The following is a 14,329-nucleotide window of genomic DNA, read 5'->3' as shown; positions in this document are numbered from 1 at the left end:
CTTTTGACACAGCAATAGAGGTGGGTTTGTACATTTAAGGTTATAAATATCAATTTGCATCCCCCTACCATTAAGTGGGAAACTTATTGAAATTCTGTTTTCATCATTTTAAATGCTATTGTGCATTTTACTATTGTCTCTATTTGCAACTGCTCGGTCTGCTTTGGGCATTTGACAGAAGACCTGTCTCTGATTACTCTACCTGTCTCGCTGCGGTGATGCACACAGTTGGAATCATCCAAATTAATGTACTTGTGCTAATACTATGTGCATCCCTCAACTGTGCAACTGATCTAATACTGATATTTTCATATCAGTGAATGCTATGGGACGTTTCAAACGGTGCTACAGTTAGATCTCCTTAAGAAAATCTGTTACAGTCTGATCCAAATGTTCTGGTTGGAGCAAGGATGTTCAGCCATGCTATGCAGATTCATTGTTGTGAACATGAAAAAGGGGGATCAGATATTTATGGGACACAGTATTGGACGTCCAGGCTTCTTACTGTACTGCAGACAAGGAGACTCCCTCATGAGGTTCAGACACAGAGTATTAGCAAAACCCCAGTGAGATTTCGGCATATTTAATCCATCCGTTCTTTGAGCTCCTCTTTTAGCTGTGGACAGGGTTTATTCCAGACACTTCAGATGGCTCCGACTGTGTATTAATATTGGATGAATCTGAGATATCTCTGGCAGGGTTTTAGAAGAAAAATCTGAAGCACATTCTGCAAGCAGGAATCATTTCTCGTGTTTGAACTCAGGATAGTAACTTTTGTTTGTTAAATCTTTTCTTTGTTTGGCCACATGTTCAGATATGTTTGTGATTTATTGTTTGTTGGCACGCAGGCTGAGTTTTTGTTTTTCTTCGGTTGTCTTACAGCGGGATGCAAAGGGACAGTATCTGTTTGACCTCATCTGCCATCACCTCAACTTACTGGAGAAAGACTATTTTGGCATCAGATATGTGGATCCAGATAAACAGCGGGTAAGTGTGTGTGTGTGTGTGTGTGTGTGTGTGCGTGTGTGTGTGTGTGTGTGTGTGTGTGTGTGTGTGTGTGTGTGTATACATGCATGTGTGTGTGTGAACATGGCAGAAGATCTATGTGCATGCTATGTACCTTTGTTTCATATCAGTATTTTAATAAAGTATTTTTAATATGATTAAAGTCTTGTTTTTTTAAGAAACCAAAAAATATCTATATTATGGTGCACAATACCCTTCTGTGTGGTGCTGCATGTTTTTCCCCCTGTCTGTGTGGGTTCTCTCTGGGGTCTCCAGCTTCCTCCCACAGACCAAAGACATGCATGTCAGGTTAACTGGTGACTCCAAATTGCCCATAGGTGTGCATGTTAGTGTGACTGGTTGTCTGTCTGTATGTATCAGCCCTGCGATAGTCTGGCGAATTGTCCAGGGTGTACCCCGCCTCTTGCCCAAAGACAGCTGGGATTGGCTCTAGCTCCCCCGCAACCCTTACAAGGACAAGCGGTTACGAATATGAATGAATGAATGGTGCACAATACAATTCAGGTCCATGTCCCAAAATAAATCACAAACATTAAAGCTAACTGAGATGTCATAGCTTTTCTTGTTTTTGTTAAAAAAACAAAATCAGTTAATTTTCTTTCATACATATGTATACACATATACATACATAAATACACACACACGCGCGCGCGCACACACACACACATATATATATGCATATTTATACACACCTACATACATATATTCACATACATACACATACACGTGCAGACATAGGTACATGCACCTAAACACATGCAAACACATACATATACATACTTACATGCATTTTATACATGTTATACAAATGCCTGTCTGCACAGGTGATGCACAGAAACCCAAAATACCAGAATGAACCTGAAAATGAGCATCATAGGTCCCATTTAGGAATAGAAGTGATTGGATGTGAACTGAGGATGACTTTTCACACACATAACACGTTGCTCTGTGTATATTAAAATCAGTGTGGCTATACTTTTAAAAATGGATTGGGTTTGATTTAGCTGGAAACCTGAGATCGTGGGCCAGAGTGAAAAGTTGTGTTCTTCAGCTCCTCTTCTTCATGCCGCCTCTCAGGCTGAAGGTTGCTCCATCCATCAGGCTCCTCTGCTGTGAGCCGTGTAGTAGCACTGCTTGATTCATGAAGTATTCACATGTTCACAGATCATGTTGTAGTCCTGCAGACAAGAGCCAAGTCCTGCTGATGCTGCATTTCCTATGCTGTCACTCAGGACTATTTTGGTGGTTGTTGCTGTGGGTGGGCTGAGTTGGTGAGAAGGAAACCTAGGAGAAAAATGGAGGAAGAATCAGGAGTCTGTATGTGGTCTTAAAGACACAAAAAGCCTGTGTGGCTATCATCAGCAACAGGAACATCTAAACCTGTTATCTAATCTGCCGTCCTGCACTTATAGTGTCCAGAGACACCTCATGTTTTTGAATAAAAACCCTGCAAATTCTTAATATTTGATGCAGATTGGGCATTTTGCATATTGCTCAAATAATGTGACACAGTACGTGGCACAAACAGGTTTCCCCAGAAAACTGTCAGTAGTAACAGCTGATTATCATGTCAGCTGATATTGAAAGTGTCAGCTGAATGATTTAATGTGTTGATTACTCAGAAAGGATTTTTTCTGAGTGACATTTCATCATCTGCATTTATCTGCTTTTCTTTCAATGCAGCACTGGCTGGAGTTCTCAAAATCAATTGCAAAGCAGATGAAATGTAAGTACTTTGAGTTTATGTTTATATTCATGGTGATAAAATGCTTCATCTTTAACATGAATTCTGCACCGTTGAATGACTATGTATATCTGATCCATATAGTTTACATTTACAAACAGAAAATTAACAAGTGCCAACACTTATAACTGATAAATCATTTCAGTCATCTCTTCCATCATTTGCTGATTATGGAATATACTGTATCTAATTTGCTCAACTACCAAGCATTGTGTGTAAGTGCAATTTGAGGTACTTTTTACAATTTTGTTTTTTTTTTTACTCCAGTCAGTTTGCAGAATAGCATTTTACACATAAAACCACTGCTGAGCTCATTTAAAACAATGCATTATTTGAGATAAAATTATTGTACAGTGCTTAAAGAAGGTAAAATCAGAAACACAGACAATTGCTCTTACCTGCAGTGCAAATTATCAGTCCAGACTTTTGACATGATTTTTTGACATGAGTTGCAGAGTGTTGGAGATATTGGCCGTAGAGATGTCTGCCTTCTCTTGACTATAATGGAACTAGATTGCACTCGCCTTGTTGTGCTCAAAGCGGCAAAATGATAATAATAAATAAATAAATGAAAAAAAACTGAAAAAGTCAACAGCAATGTCTTTTTCCAGAAATCATGCACACTTTCTGTGCTGTGAAACAGTTGGTGGGTGTAGCTCATTAGAAAGAAAGTAGTTCATGAAACTGCTCACAACAAGGTCTGTGAATTATCCTAACCGGGTCATGAGCTCTGGAAAGAGACATTCTTTATTTTATTTTATAGCACTTTTTTTTTATATATATAATCGAGTGAAGGCACACATCTCCTCGACTGATATCTCCAGCCCTCAGAAACTCACACCAAAATAATCTAGATTGATAAATAGCACTACAGGAATGAGAACATATATATATATATTTATATGTGTGTGTGTGTGTGTGTGTGTGTGTATATATATATATATATATATATATATATATATATAAATGTGGAGCTAATCTTAAAGGGACAGTTTAAGATTAGCTCCACATTGGTCCACTACACCATTTAATGTGTGACATTTTATAGAGTAAATAATTGATAGAGAGAACATTTTTTATGAATTTATATTGAAAAAATATAAATTAATTAGTCATTGTTGAATTTATTTATGATAGGGATGTTGCAAATTGATCGACAGACAAACTGCAATTGAGTTTACCTGTGTCGGCACTAAAATTGGATAAAACATCGCATCTCATTAAATCAATACATGCAACATAATATTTATGCACAAGATGGCACAGTGAACATGATCCCATAATGCCACAGAGTAACACAAGGTAGCTACAGTCCACAATAAATGAATAAGTAAAGAACAAAAATGTGCAGAGAAGAGAACTGATGAAGACAAAAAAACTGGCTGCTGCCCTGATACACTTTTTGATTTTGGAGTACTCTTTTAATCCTGCCCGTGTCTAAGTCTCACAACTGTCCCTTTCTGTCTCCTGTTGATTCTTTGATCTCTTCCAATGAAAAGATTCCTGTCTGTTTCTTAATTGTTCTGTGTGTTTTTCTTGCAGCCCAGCCTCCATTCACCATGTGTCTGAGAGTCAAGTTCTACCCTCCCGAGCCTGCCTCTCTAAAGGAGGAGATCACTCGGTAAGGCCCTACTGTTTTTACTTTCTCTTCACATGGGTTGATAAGGGCTCTCATGCAGCTACAGTTTACCTTTGTTTCAGTTTAATCCTTTGAAACCTGAAGTGACAATCAGCTTTCTTGTGTTGCCTTCAGGTATCTTTTACAGTCATTTAAACCTTTGAAATCGGTACATGTTGATGTTTGTTTGTTTTTTCAAAAACATGGGAAAAAGGCAAATGTCAACTTGGCATGGAATGTCCCATAAATTGCAAAAAAAAAAAAAAAAGAGTTAAAAGTGACAATAAAAAGACCTATAAATTATCTTTTAAAAAGGTGAGAATTATAAAAGAATAATCAAATAACTGAGGGGAAACGGAAAGATAGTGATATTTATGATTGTTATAATTATATATTTAAAATTAGGTTATAAACAAACATATGTTAATTATTGATATTTAATTTTTTGTTTTTTATTTTTTTGTATTTCAGCACTTTTTCCTGTTTTTGTTGTGCTGATTACAGGTCTTGTTACCTTTTTAAAACCAAATTCTTGCTAATTTTTGGGTCATTTTTGTTAAGTTGCTCATTGCCTTCTTCCCATGTTTTTGAAGGAAATCAGGCAATTCTCTCAAATTTCAAAGGGTTAAAAGTAAGGATGTAAAGACTGCCATCATTTGACAAACCTGTGAAAAGCAGCTGTGCTCCATCCTTGTTTTTCAGACTTTCCTGTAGTGCAGATTGAGCTCTAAAATTTTTAGACACAGCAAACATGTCTCTTTCTAAAACATTATTTATGGGCCTTCATAATTAAAATGCCTGAGTACTTATGATGAATATTACACAGAACACAGTTTGCGAGAGGAGCTGTGAAGCCAGGAGGAACGTAAAAGCCTTCATAAGCAGCTTTTGTGTATAAAGGCACACTTCTTTTTCTTTCTATGGTAATTCTTCCTTAATGTGTTGCTGATTCATTTGCAGAAAGGTGAAAGTGTCAAATTAAAAGCGTGAAGAGCGCTGCGTTTACACAGCCTTCAGATAATGCTGACAGCAGCCAGCTGCTATATGTGTGCATGTACAGTTTACTGATACATTCATCAGTGACAGGAGTGAACGGAGGCCACTCTGTCTCTCCGAGCTGTAATGAGATGAAATGTGCACCACATGTAGAGGGTACATAATGAACAGGGCGTGCAGAGGAGATAGGGGGCAAAGGGTGCTGATGGAGAGTGGAGAGTAAAAAAGAAGGGCGAATGAAAGGCTGTGGAGTGTGGGGGAGAGGAGGAGGGAGAGTGATACATGATGATGAGAGTGGAGAGGGCTGACCACAGAGAGAGGGAGAGGGTAAATAATCATTCACACACGAGGCTTGGTCAGCGCGTGCTCAAGAGGGACAGCATGTTAATGCAATATGAGAATTCTGTAAAAACAGGCAGCTTTTCCATTAAATACAGTGATGCCTCTTGGTGTTTTTTTTCCTCTTGGCTTTTTCTCACAGCAAACATTCAGACTTGTCATAGTAGAAAGAGCACAGATGTTACTAGGTTTCCGTTGCAGATTTGTGCAAAACTTGAGCGATATTTTCAAAATGTGAATAAAACATAGTTGCAAGATGACTGTGTTTCCACTGAGTGATGTGATGCGATTTCTCTGGTGATAACATTCCAAGCATGGCGATGGATGTTCAAAACATTTGCAGTTTTTTTTCTATTGCAGTCACTGCACTAGCTGTCATTATTTCCAATCCAAGGCCACGTTGGCGTGTTCTGTGAGCAAAAATGAAAAGGCAAGCCTCTTACACGTGGGTTTCCATTAACCCTCAAAATGTGAAAACTGAAATTGCAAATATAATATATGTCTAAAGGAAAACATCAGTTTCGAAAAACGCAAAAAAAGTTCTTACGCTTGCATGAGTTGGTATTTCAGGTGAATCGAAAAAGCCATATTTTGCAAAAATGCAATGGAAATATTTTTTGGGCTTTTATAGTACACATGATGCTATGGCTATGTGCTTGTCAGTAGGAACTGACTCCCTCATGATGCTGCAGGCCCTACAAGAGGGGTTACTGCATGGTGTAACTCTTCAAAAGTTGAGTGGATCATCCTGAAGTTTTGAATCGAAATTGTGGACTATCACCTCCCAGTAATCCCTCATAAGTATAAGTGGCTTGCCTTTGTTTATTGTTGGACTCTCTTTCTGATAAGTCCATCTTCCTGTGTTGGGTTGCTTTACAGTATAGACATTTGTTCGCAATGTTTGAATGCTAGCTACTTTCTCTGCAGGATTCTCTGCCATTGAATTGGCAATTACGGAACAGCCAATAGGAAGCCTTTCTCTGAAAAAAATGTCATTGGCCAGTCTCCCATCACGTCCTAGATATTCTAAAACCCGAAAAAGGGGAGGCGCAGAAGTCTATATTCTCTTCGTTCATTTGAATTACAATACGCTCAAAGATTATTTTGGGATTTTTACCCAATGAAGTCAAAATTATACTCCCTACCCCAGCTGTAATAATATTATACACCTGTGCTTTTCCTACTAAGACATGTCAGAATATCCTCTGTAAAATAGGTTTATTCAGTATTATTATCATGTTTTCCAGGTGCGTTTCCCAGAAACAAATTCAGGAAAAATGTGGCACTACAGTGGGTTAAAAAAAAGCAAAAGAACTGATTTATTCATGCCCCTTTTTCAAGAAATAAGCTGGGGAAAAAAAACTGCAGACACATTTGGCTTTAAACCCTAATCAGAGCAGGTGTCACAGCATGTGTGAAATCCACAGGAATGCAATTACACCTGTGAAGAGGAAAAGAAAAAAAGGAAAAGAAAAATAAATTTAAAAAATAATTAATTGTTTTTCTTCATTTTACAACATTAATCAACACACATTTTTAAAACATCAGTGTTTATTTCACTCTGTCATAAAAAAGGCATTAAAGTGAAAAGAATGTCAAATAAAGAGGATCACATCATTTTTTCTCATGTGTTCAAGGTAAGGTAAGGTAGTGAGTGAGTGAATGCATATTTGTATTATACAGATGTTTTGTAATCCAGTCCAAACCTCAGCAGCCGTCAGCAATAAATGGCTGTTGAATTATTATATTGGCACTCATCACACCTTCAAAAGACTCTGTTGAATCTGCTGCTGAGGGAGCAGCGTGGGAAATGTATGCAGCTTTTGAACGCATGTCTCTGCTCAGAAAGCATTATTAGCCTTTGTGGAAATGGCATAGATAGAGAGAAGCAGGTCTGCTGGCTGATTGTGAAAAACAATGAGGTGAATGTCTTACTTCTTGTTCATGGCTGAGTGAAGGGGCCCCACCTCTGATAGTAATAACAACCCCTGGTAGTGATAATAACAATAATGTTAATAATAATAATAATAGTCAAAATGATGGTGATGTTTAGCTCAGATGCTGTCTCAGAGTAAATTTCATGCTTCAGGAGCTGATTGGTTGTGTGAGTCTGAAACTAGGCTGGAGGCTTTAAGAGAAGCACAGCGTCAGAAGCAACTTCTCCCTCAGGGCCTTCCTACCCTCCTTTCCCCAAAACAAAACCTTCATTCCAGCTAAATCAAAAAGAAATATTCAAACCACCCATAGGGAACATGAACTCAACAGCCTTTGAGCTTTTATCAGGTTTGTTGTTTTGCTGCTCCTCCTCTGTCGTTTCCTCTCTTTTCGTTGAGAAATGTGACCGGATGAGTGCTTTTGGATGGCATTTATGAATATTATCAGTATTCACATAAGCAGGCCTGTCAGGGTGTGATTCTTTGTCCTTTCCTTTGTAGATATCTTGTCTTCCTGCAAATCAAGAGAGACCTCTACCACGGTCGGCTCCTGTGCAAAACCTCGGATGCGGCCATGCTGGCTGCCCACATCCTGCAAGGTAATGGAGGGTGACAGATGGAAATGACATGCAGCATTCTGCTTTGCATACACGACCTCTGTTTTACAATGCCCTGCAGTTCATCAGTCAGAGAAACACCATCAGCCAATTGAACTGATTTTCTTTATGTGGAAAGAAGCTAAATTAGGCGATGGTGCTCAAAGAACGCCTGCAGTGTTTTTTTATGCACACACGAGATTGTGCTGCAGTCAGCATTTCATGCTCATCTTGTGTGATTTTCTATCCTGATATTGACTCTAAAATGCATACATAGTGAAGATTATTTTGTGTTTTGTATGATAATTAGTTCAGTGGTTTGCACAGTCTTTAACCCTTTGAAACCTGGATCATCATCACTTTTCTTGAGCAAACTGGCTTGAATTCTTTCAGAAACTTGGGGGAAAGGGCAATGAGCAACTTGGCAAGAAACATCCTACAAAGAAACCCTGCGAGAAATATGATTAGGATGACGAAAAATAAGACCTGAATATCAGTTTTAGAAAGGATGGAAGTATCATTTAAAAAAATTATCAAAAACTACAGAAAAGAATGCCAAGAAAACTATATTCATAAATTTTAGTTTTATATATTAAACTCTTTTTTTTTTTTAGGTTTGTTTGTTTGTTTGTTGTCTAATTTGCATCATCATGTACATATTACTTTTTTTCCTACTAATTTCTTGCTCATTTTTTGGTTGCTCTTTGCCTTCTTTCAGTGTTTTTCAAAGAAATGAAGACAATTTGCCTAGGTTTCAAATGGTTAAGAAACAACAAGCTATGCTTAATTACTATAAAGTATTTGAAGTGGTTATCTGGTATCGTATCATTCTTTCCCCACACACATACACATGTAAACAAACACACAAGATACGGTGGCACAGCAAACGTCGCTGGAAGCTCAGTGTTGGAGGAAGGCAGCTCCTCTGGAGGAGGGGCGGATGAATTAAAGATGGGCTGCCTGGTCAGCTCCTCCTTGCAGAGAGAAATCAACATCAGGGTCATCTAAGGGAGTGCAGTGTGGCATGAAGGAACACAAATCATCCTGGGCATGTTCAGCCCATCTTTGCTGGCAAAAAGAGGCTGCACTCTGCTGGAAGCTGTAGACATCATTTGAACTTTTATTAGCCCTGATTGTTTGTGAATATGTTTAACATTTGACTTTTTCTGATTCCCCTCTCTCCAGCTGAGATTGGTAACTACGACCCGGGGAAGCATCCTGAAGGTTACAGCTCCAAATTCCAGTTCTTCCCCAAACATTCGGAGAAGCTGGAGCGCCGTATTGCAGACATACACAAGACAGAGCTGATGTAAGAGCCAAACTATAATCCTCCACTATCAATATCTCTTTTTTTTCACATACCTACAGATCCTGCTCCTAAACAGGCTCAACAAACACTAGACGTCCTATGACATTTATGTAATTAAGTGCTGTAATAAAACATAATTTCTCTGTAGGTTGGCAAGCAATTATTGTCACATATGTTAGCAGATACAAGAGAAATTTTTTTTCGCTGCTATCCACTCAAATAACTGAGTAAAATTGTCTTGAGCTCATAACCTGCCCTTTATTACAGCTATTAGTTATGGTTCCCAACTAAAGCTTCACCTGAAAGAGCAGCAGAGCACAATAATGAAAGTGATCAGGCAGACATTGTGTCTACAGGTCCTTAAAATGTCTTACATTTAATCTGATATATATTAGGCCTTAAAAGTCATTAAATAGTCTTAAATTTAAATTTGTAAAGTCTTAATTGTCAAAACATTTGAAAAAAACAAACAAACATTTGATCTCTCTCTTTTGTTTTATTTTAGTGGAAATGAGTTGAGCTCTTCCACGTCTGATGTGAAAAATCCTGAAGCCTGCCATTGAACATAATATATTTATATATAAAAAATTATGTTAAAGAAAAAAATTACACATGTAGGTTTTTTTTAAATTTCGACACTTTTGCGGGTCATTTTCTTGTTTGTTTTTGTACTTTTATTAATTTATTTTTTTGTGTATTTTCAGGTAATTTTCTTGTAACTTTTACTCATATTTTGTCCTGTTTGTTCTTTTTAAGTGTTCTTCAGTTGCTCAGTGCCTTCTCCCTGTGTTTTTGAAAGAAATCAAATTTGCTCAGGTGTCAAAGGGTTAAAAACTTATAAGCAGCAAAAACACAGTTATATGCATTCCCCACTAGAGAGAACAATATATCTCAATAAAAAAACAACAACTTATCATACTCTGCAAATAAGCATGTAAATCTAAAGAACACCTTTAAAATACAAAATGTAAGAACATACTATAATATGCTCTAAATATACTTAAATACATATACTAAAATATTAAATATATTTATATACTACCATGTGCCAGTCTTTACCTTGTTTCTTGTTGACAGACAAGTATTAAAAAGTGTTAAATTTTATTGATTCAGTGAAGACATAATGAATTTGTTTAGACTATTACCATGTGCAACGTTATTAAACAGAAAAATAGAGTTGAGCTCTAAAATATCATTATTAAATTTAGTTAAAAAGATTGAAAATGTCTTAAAAAGCAATTAATTCAAGTGTTTGTTAGCTGTAGACACCCTGGATTTAGCAGGTCCATACACACACACACACACACACACACACACGCATACACAAAGACAGAGACACTGTTGCTGAATTGTTTCATTCACACCCATCAAACTCCCCCAGCTCATTCTTATTTTCACTAAAAGTAGCATTTAATCATTTTGAATGTGACTCAGTTGCTGTGTTATTGATGCAGGCTGAGACACAGTAGAGAAAAACATCAACAAAGTCTTTGTGATGCTGTATGAGTAGAACCACACACAGCATGATGAGACTTTGCTGCCCACTAGTGGTTTCTTCTTTCTTCACCACTAAGTAACAGCGCATCACTACAAGTACTCATATTGATTTGACAGTCTGAATCTAACAGCTGCTTCATAAATACATCATGTTGTATTTTCTTTGCCTCAACTGATGTTGATGTTTGACCTCTGTAACCTCTGTCTGCCTCTTTCAGTCTCTTACTGGAAGTATATTCATTTGTGCCTCTTTTTAATGTGTTTTGGCCTTTCAAGACTTTTTGTGTTGCATTTTTTATGCTTATGGCGGACTGACACAGATGCTCGGTGTGTTGTTGCTCTCCCTCAGTGGACAGACACCTGAAACATCAGAGCGAAATTTCCTGCAGAAAGCCCAGCTGCTGGAGACATATGGTGTTGATCCACATCCATGCAAGGTTTCACAAGCACTGCTGTACTATTTTTTTAGATAGAAAACATTTCATAACTTTAAAACTCCTGGGATGTGCTACATGCTAAAACATATGTCTGATTTATGTTTTGTGTCCAAATGTGTGCGCTCAAGTTTTAAATTTGAAAATTGCTCTCTTTCAGGATGTATCTGGGAACCCAGCTTTTCTCGCCTTCACGCCATTTGGTTTTGTGGTGCTTCAGGGAAACAAGAGAGTTCATTTTCTCAAATGGTGAGCCAAACGTGCAACTCTGTATGTGAGCACAGTCCTTGAGTGATTGCAGGATGTGAACAGACAAACACTGACTGACTGACTGAGGGCCTTGATTTCACCTGATTTGACACGTGTGCTCTATAAGCAGGGCACTGTACATAAAACAGTGTGTGCACTGCAGCTGGTTGTACAGTCACACTCTACAAAGCTCATCCATCTGCTTCTACCTGTGACAAAAGCCGGCGGCTAACATGTGCGCAGATGGCTAATTACACCATCTTACGCCTACTGATTTGATTTCAGCAAGATGCCTTTCTGATAAAGTGAAAATGTATACAAGATGCTGCAGCTCTATTTAACATTTGTGTTTTTGTCTGTTTGCTTTTAAATGAAAAGGTTTCTGTTACAATAATGGAGACAGACTTATTATGTTTGCGGTATTTAAACTGGCTTTTGTTTGTTTGCCATCAGCAGCACTCAGGTTACCCTCATTCTCCATTTGCGGCCTGCAGGGAATATTATCAGTTATTTGTTTTGTCAGCCACATAAACAGCTCCATGGCTGTTTATGTGATCTCACAGTGGTTGTCATGAATATTTAAAGAGGCTCTGGCTTTTTGTTTCCACGTGCTCTGTGTGTGACTGCTGCTGCTGCTCTCTCCTGGACAGGAATGAGGTGACCAAACTGAAGTTTGAAGGCAAGACGTTCCACGTATATGCAAATCAGAAGGAGGTGAGAGCATGAACTGTTGGGCGTGAGGTAAAAAAAAAAACAGTGCGGTTTTCTGTCTCAGTTTGTTTTATTTTCCTGCACGTTCTCTTATTTTCAACGTGCAGGATAAAAAGATCATCTTGACGTACTTTGCACCCACACCGGAGGCATGCAAGCACCTTTGGAAGTGTGGAGTGGAGAACCAAGCTTTCTATAAGTGAGTCCACAAATGTCTGCTTTGATTTAACCCTTTGGGACTGATTGTGTATTTTTGTTTAATCTTGGAATTTACATCTCAGCTCCTACAATAAATATTCTTTTTTTTATTCTAAAAACATTTAAGGCATTTAAAGGGTTAAAATTCAGAAAATCAATGAATATTAGATATTTATGATTAGGACTGATGTTGGTTCAAAATGAACTCAATGAAAGTAGAAAAACAAATTAAGGTGTAGTGTTTTTTGAAAGCTTGATTTTGAAAAATTTGCAGTATGATGTGAGTGTAATATTAAATTAAGCCCTAAGGATCAAGCTCAGAGTTTTCCTGAATGCTTCAAAGCTTCTGCCATTGCCTTGATGATTGACATCTAAATCAGTATTTTAATGCTTTATATATATGAGCCCATGGAATAAAAAAACAAACAAAATTAATCTAAAATTATTCAACTCTTGCATAGGCTACATTGAACAAAAGATTTATTTATTCATTTGTTTATGAGCAAATTAAATTTTATTGGGTGTGGTTGCAATTTATTGATGTGATTATTGCACATTTTGAAGCCAGTTTTCGTTCAATGTAAAAGTCAAAGTCCGATTTGTATCCTCATTTTGTCACAAATGAGTTCTGATGAGGACCCAAAGGCAGAAAACAAGCCAGTAACACAATATACAAATGAAACACGAATTAAAAAACTAAGCTGAACAAAACAGGGAAATAAGTAGGAACCCGGGTTAAAACAGCAAATATAATATGATATGGAAACAACAGTGAGGATCACAGACAGACTGACCAGAAACAAAGGCAGACACACAGGGCGATATACACAGGGAACTACTCAGGGCAATGACACACAGCTGGGGGAGGTGGACATTAATAAAAGGAGGGAAACACAGGGACTGGCTCATGATTTAGGGTGTGGCATAGAACACAAGGGTGCAGCAAACAGGACTAAAACAGAACAGGTGTGCAGGGAAGACTCTAACAAGGAAGGACTAACGAGACTGATTAAAGAGAGATGAAACTAATCAGGGAAACACTTAGGTGGGAAAACACACCAAAGCTGTGTTTGAACCCGTTCATGCACTCACTCACTCACTCGCTGTTCTCTGTGTCATGTGTATTAAGTAGTGAATTATATAGGGAATAACCAAACAAGATTTTGGACACTATGAGGGAATTTTTGCATTGTATTACATCACATTGAGAAAGTAAAATGTAAGGATCATCATATGTACACTCAAACAGGCTGCGCATTTTGCTGCTGTAAATTTGAACAAAACCCCCAAAACAAAGTCCACAATATAACTGTGAAATATCTCAGGCTAGACTCATAGTTACAATAATGGCATAAGTATATTGATAATGAATGCAAGTTAAAAAAAAGAAAAGAAAAGTATATTAGCTTGTGTTGTCATTTTAAAAAAAAAATTATTGCCTATTCTCAGTGAAGATTCGAGCCCTCAAAAACAGTTTTCTGGACAGCCCTAATCTTTGTGCTCTTCTCATTAAACCTCCACACTGATTTATACCTGCTCTTCATTTTCTGAGCTGTCAGGCAGGTTACCGTCACGGTACCTCGGTGTCCTTAAAAGCCCCTTCCCTCCGGGCTGTTTGTCAGCGGGAAAATGAGGTGTAAGTTGCCCGTGACCTTTAGTGATTGAGTGCGCGCTGGCA

At 37.8% G+C, this 14,329-nt stretch overlaps 1 protein-coding gene across 1 annotated transcript in view; it reads left to right on the top strand.

The window, feature by feature from the left end:
* The window catches only part of LOC121950806 (FERM domain-containing protein 5), a 91,313-nt gene that overhangs the window by 65,283 nt on the left and 11,701 nt on the right, over positions 1-14,329 (top strand). The window contains exons 2-10 of the mRNA XM_042496926.1: positions 883-987; positions 2,710-2,752; positions 4,313-4,391; positions 8,159-8,256; positions 9,439-9,562; positions 11,409-11,496; positions 11,654-11,742; positions 12,393-12,456; positions 12,561-12,652. Coding sequence (XP_042352860.1) covers positions 883-987; positions 2,710-2,752; positions 4,313-4,391; positions 8,159-8,256; positions 9,439-9,562; positions 11,409-11,496; positions 11,654-11,742; positions 12,393-12,456; positions 12,561-12,652 — 782 coding nt within the window. The remainder of the gene's footprint in view (positions 1-882; positions 988-2,709; positions 2,753-4,312; positions 4,392-8,158; positions 8,257-9,438; positions 9,563-11,408; positions 11,497-11,653; positions 11,743-12,392; positions 12,457-12,560; positions 12,653-14,329) is intronic.

The sequence above is a fragment of the Plectropomus leopardus genome, chromosome 11 (genome assembly GCF_008729295.1).
Source record: "Plectropomus leopardus isolate mb chromosome 11, YSFRI_Pleo_2.0, whole genome shotgun sequence".
Lineage (NCBI taxonomy): Eukaryota > Metazoa > Chordata > Actinopteri > Perciformes > Serranidae > Plectropomus > Plectropomus leopardus.
The sequence above is the reverse complement of the archived record's forward strand: the minus strand, read 5'-3'. Positions and strand labels throughout refer to the sequence as shown.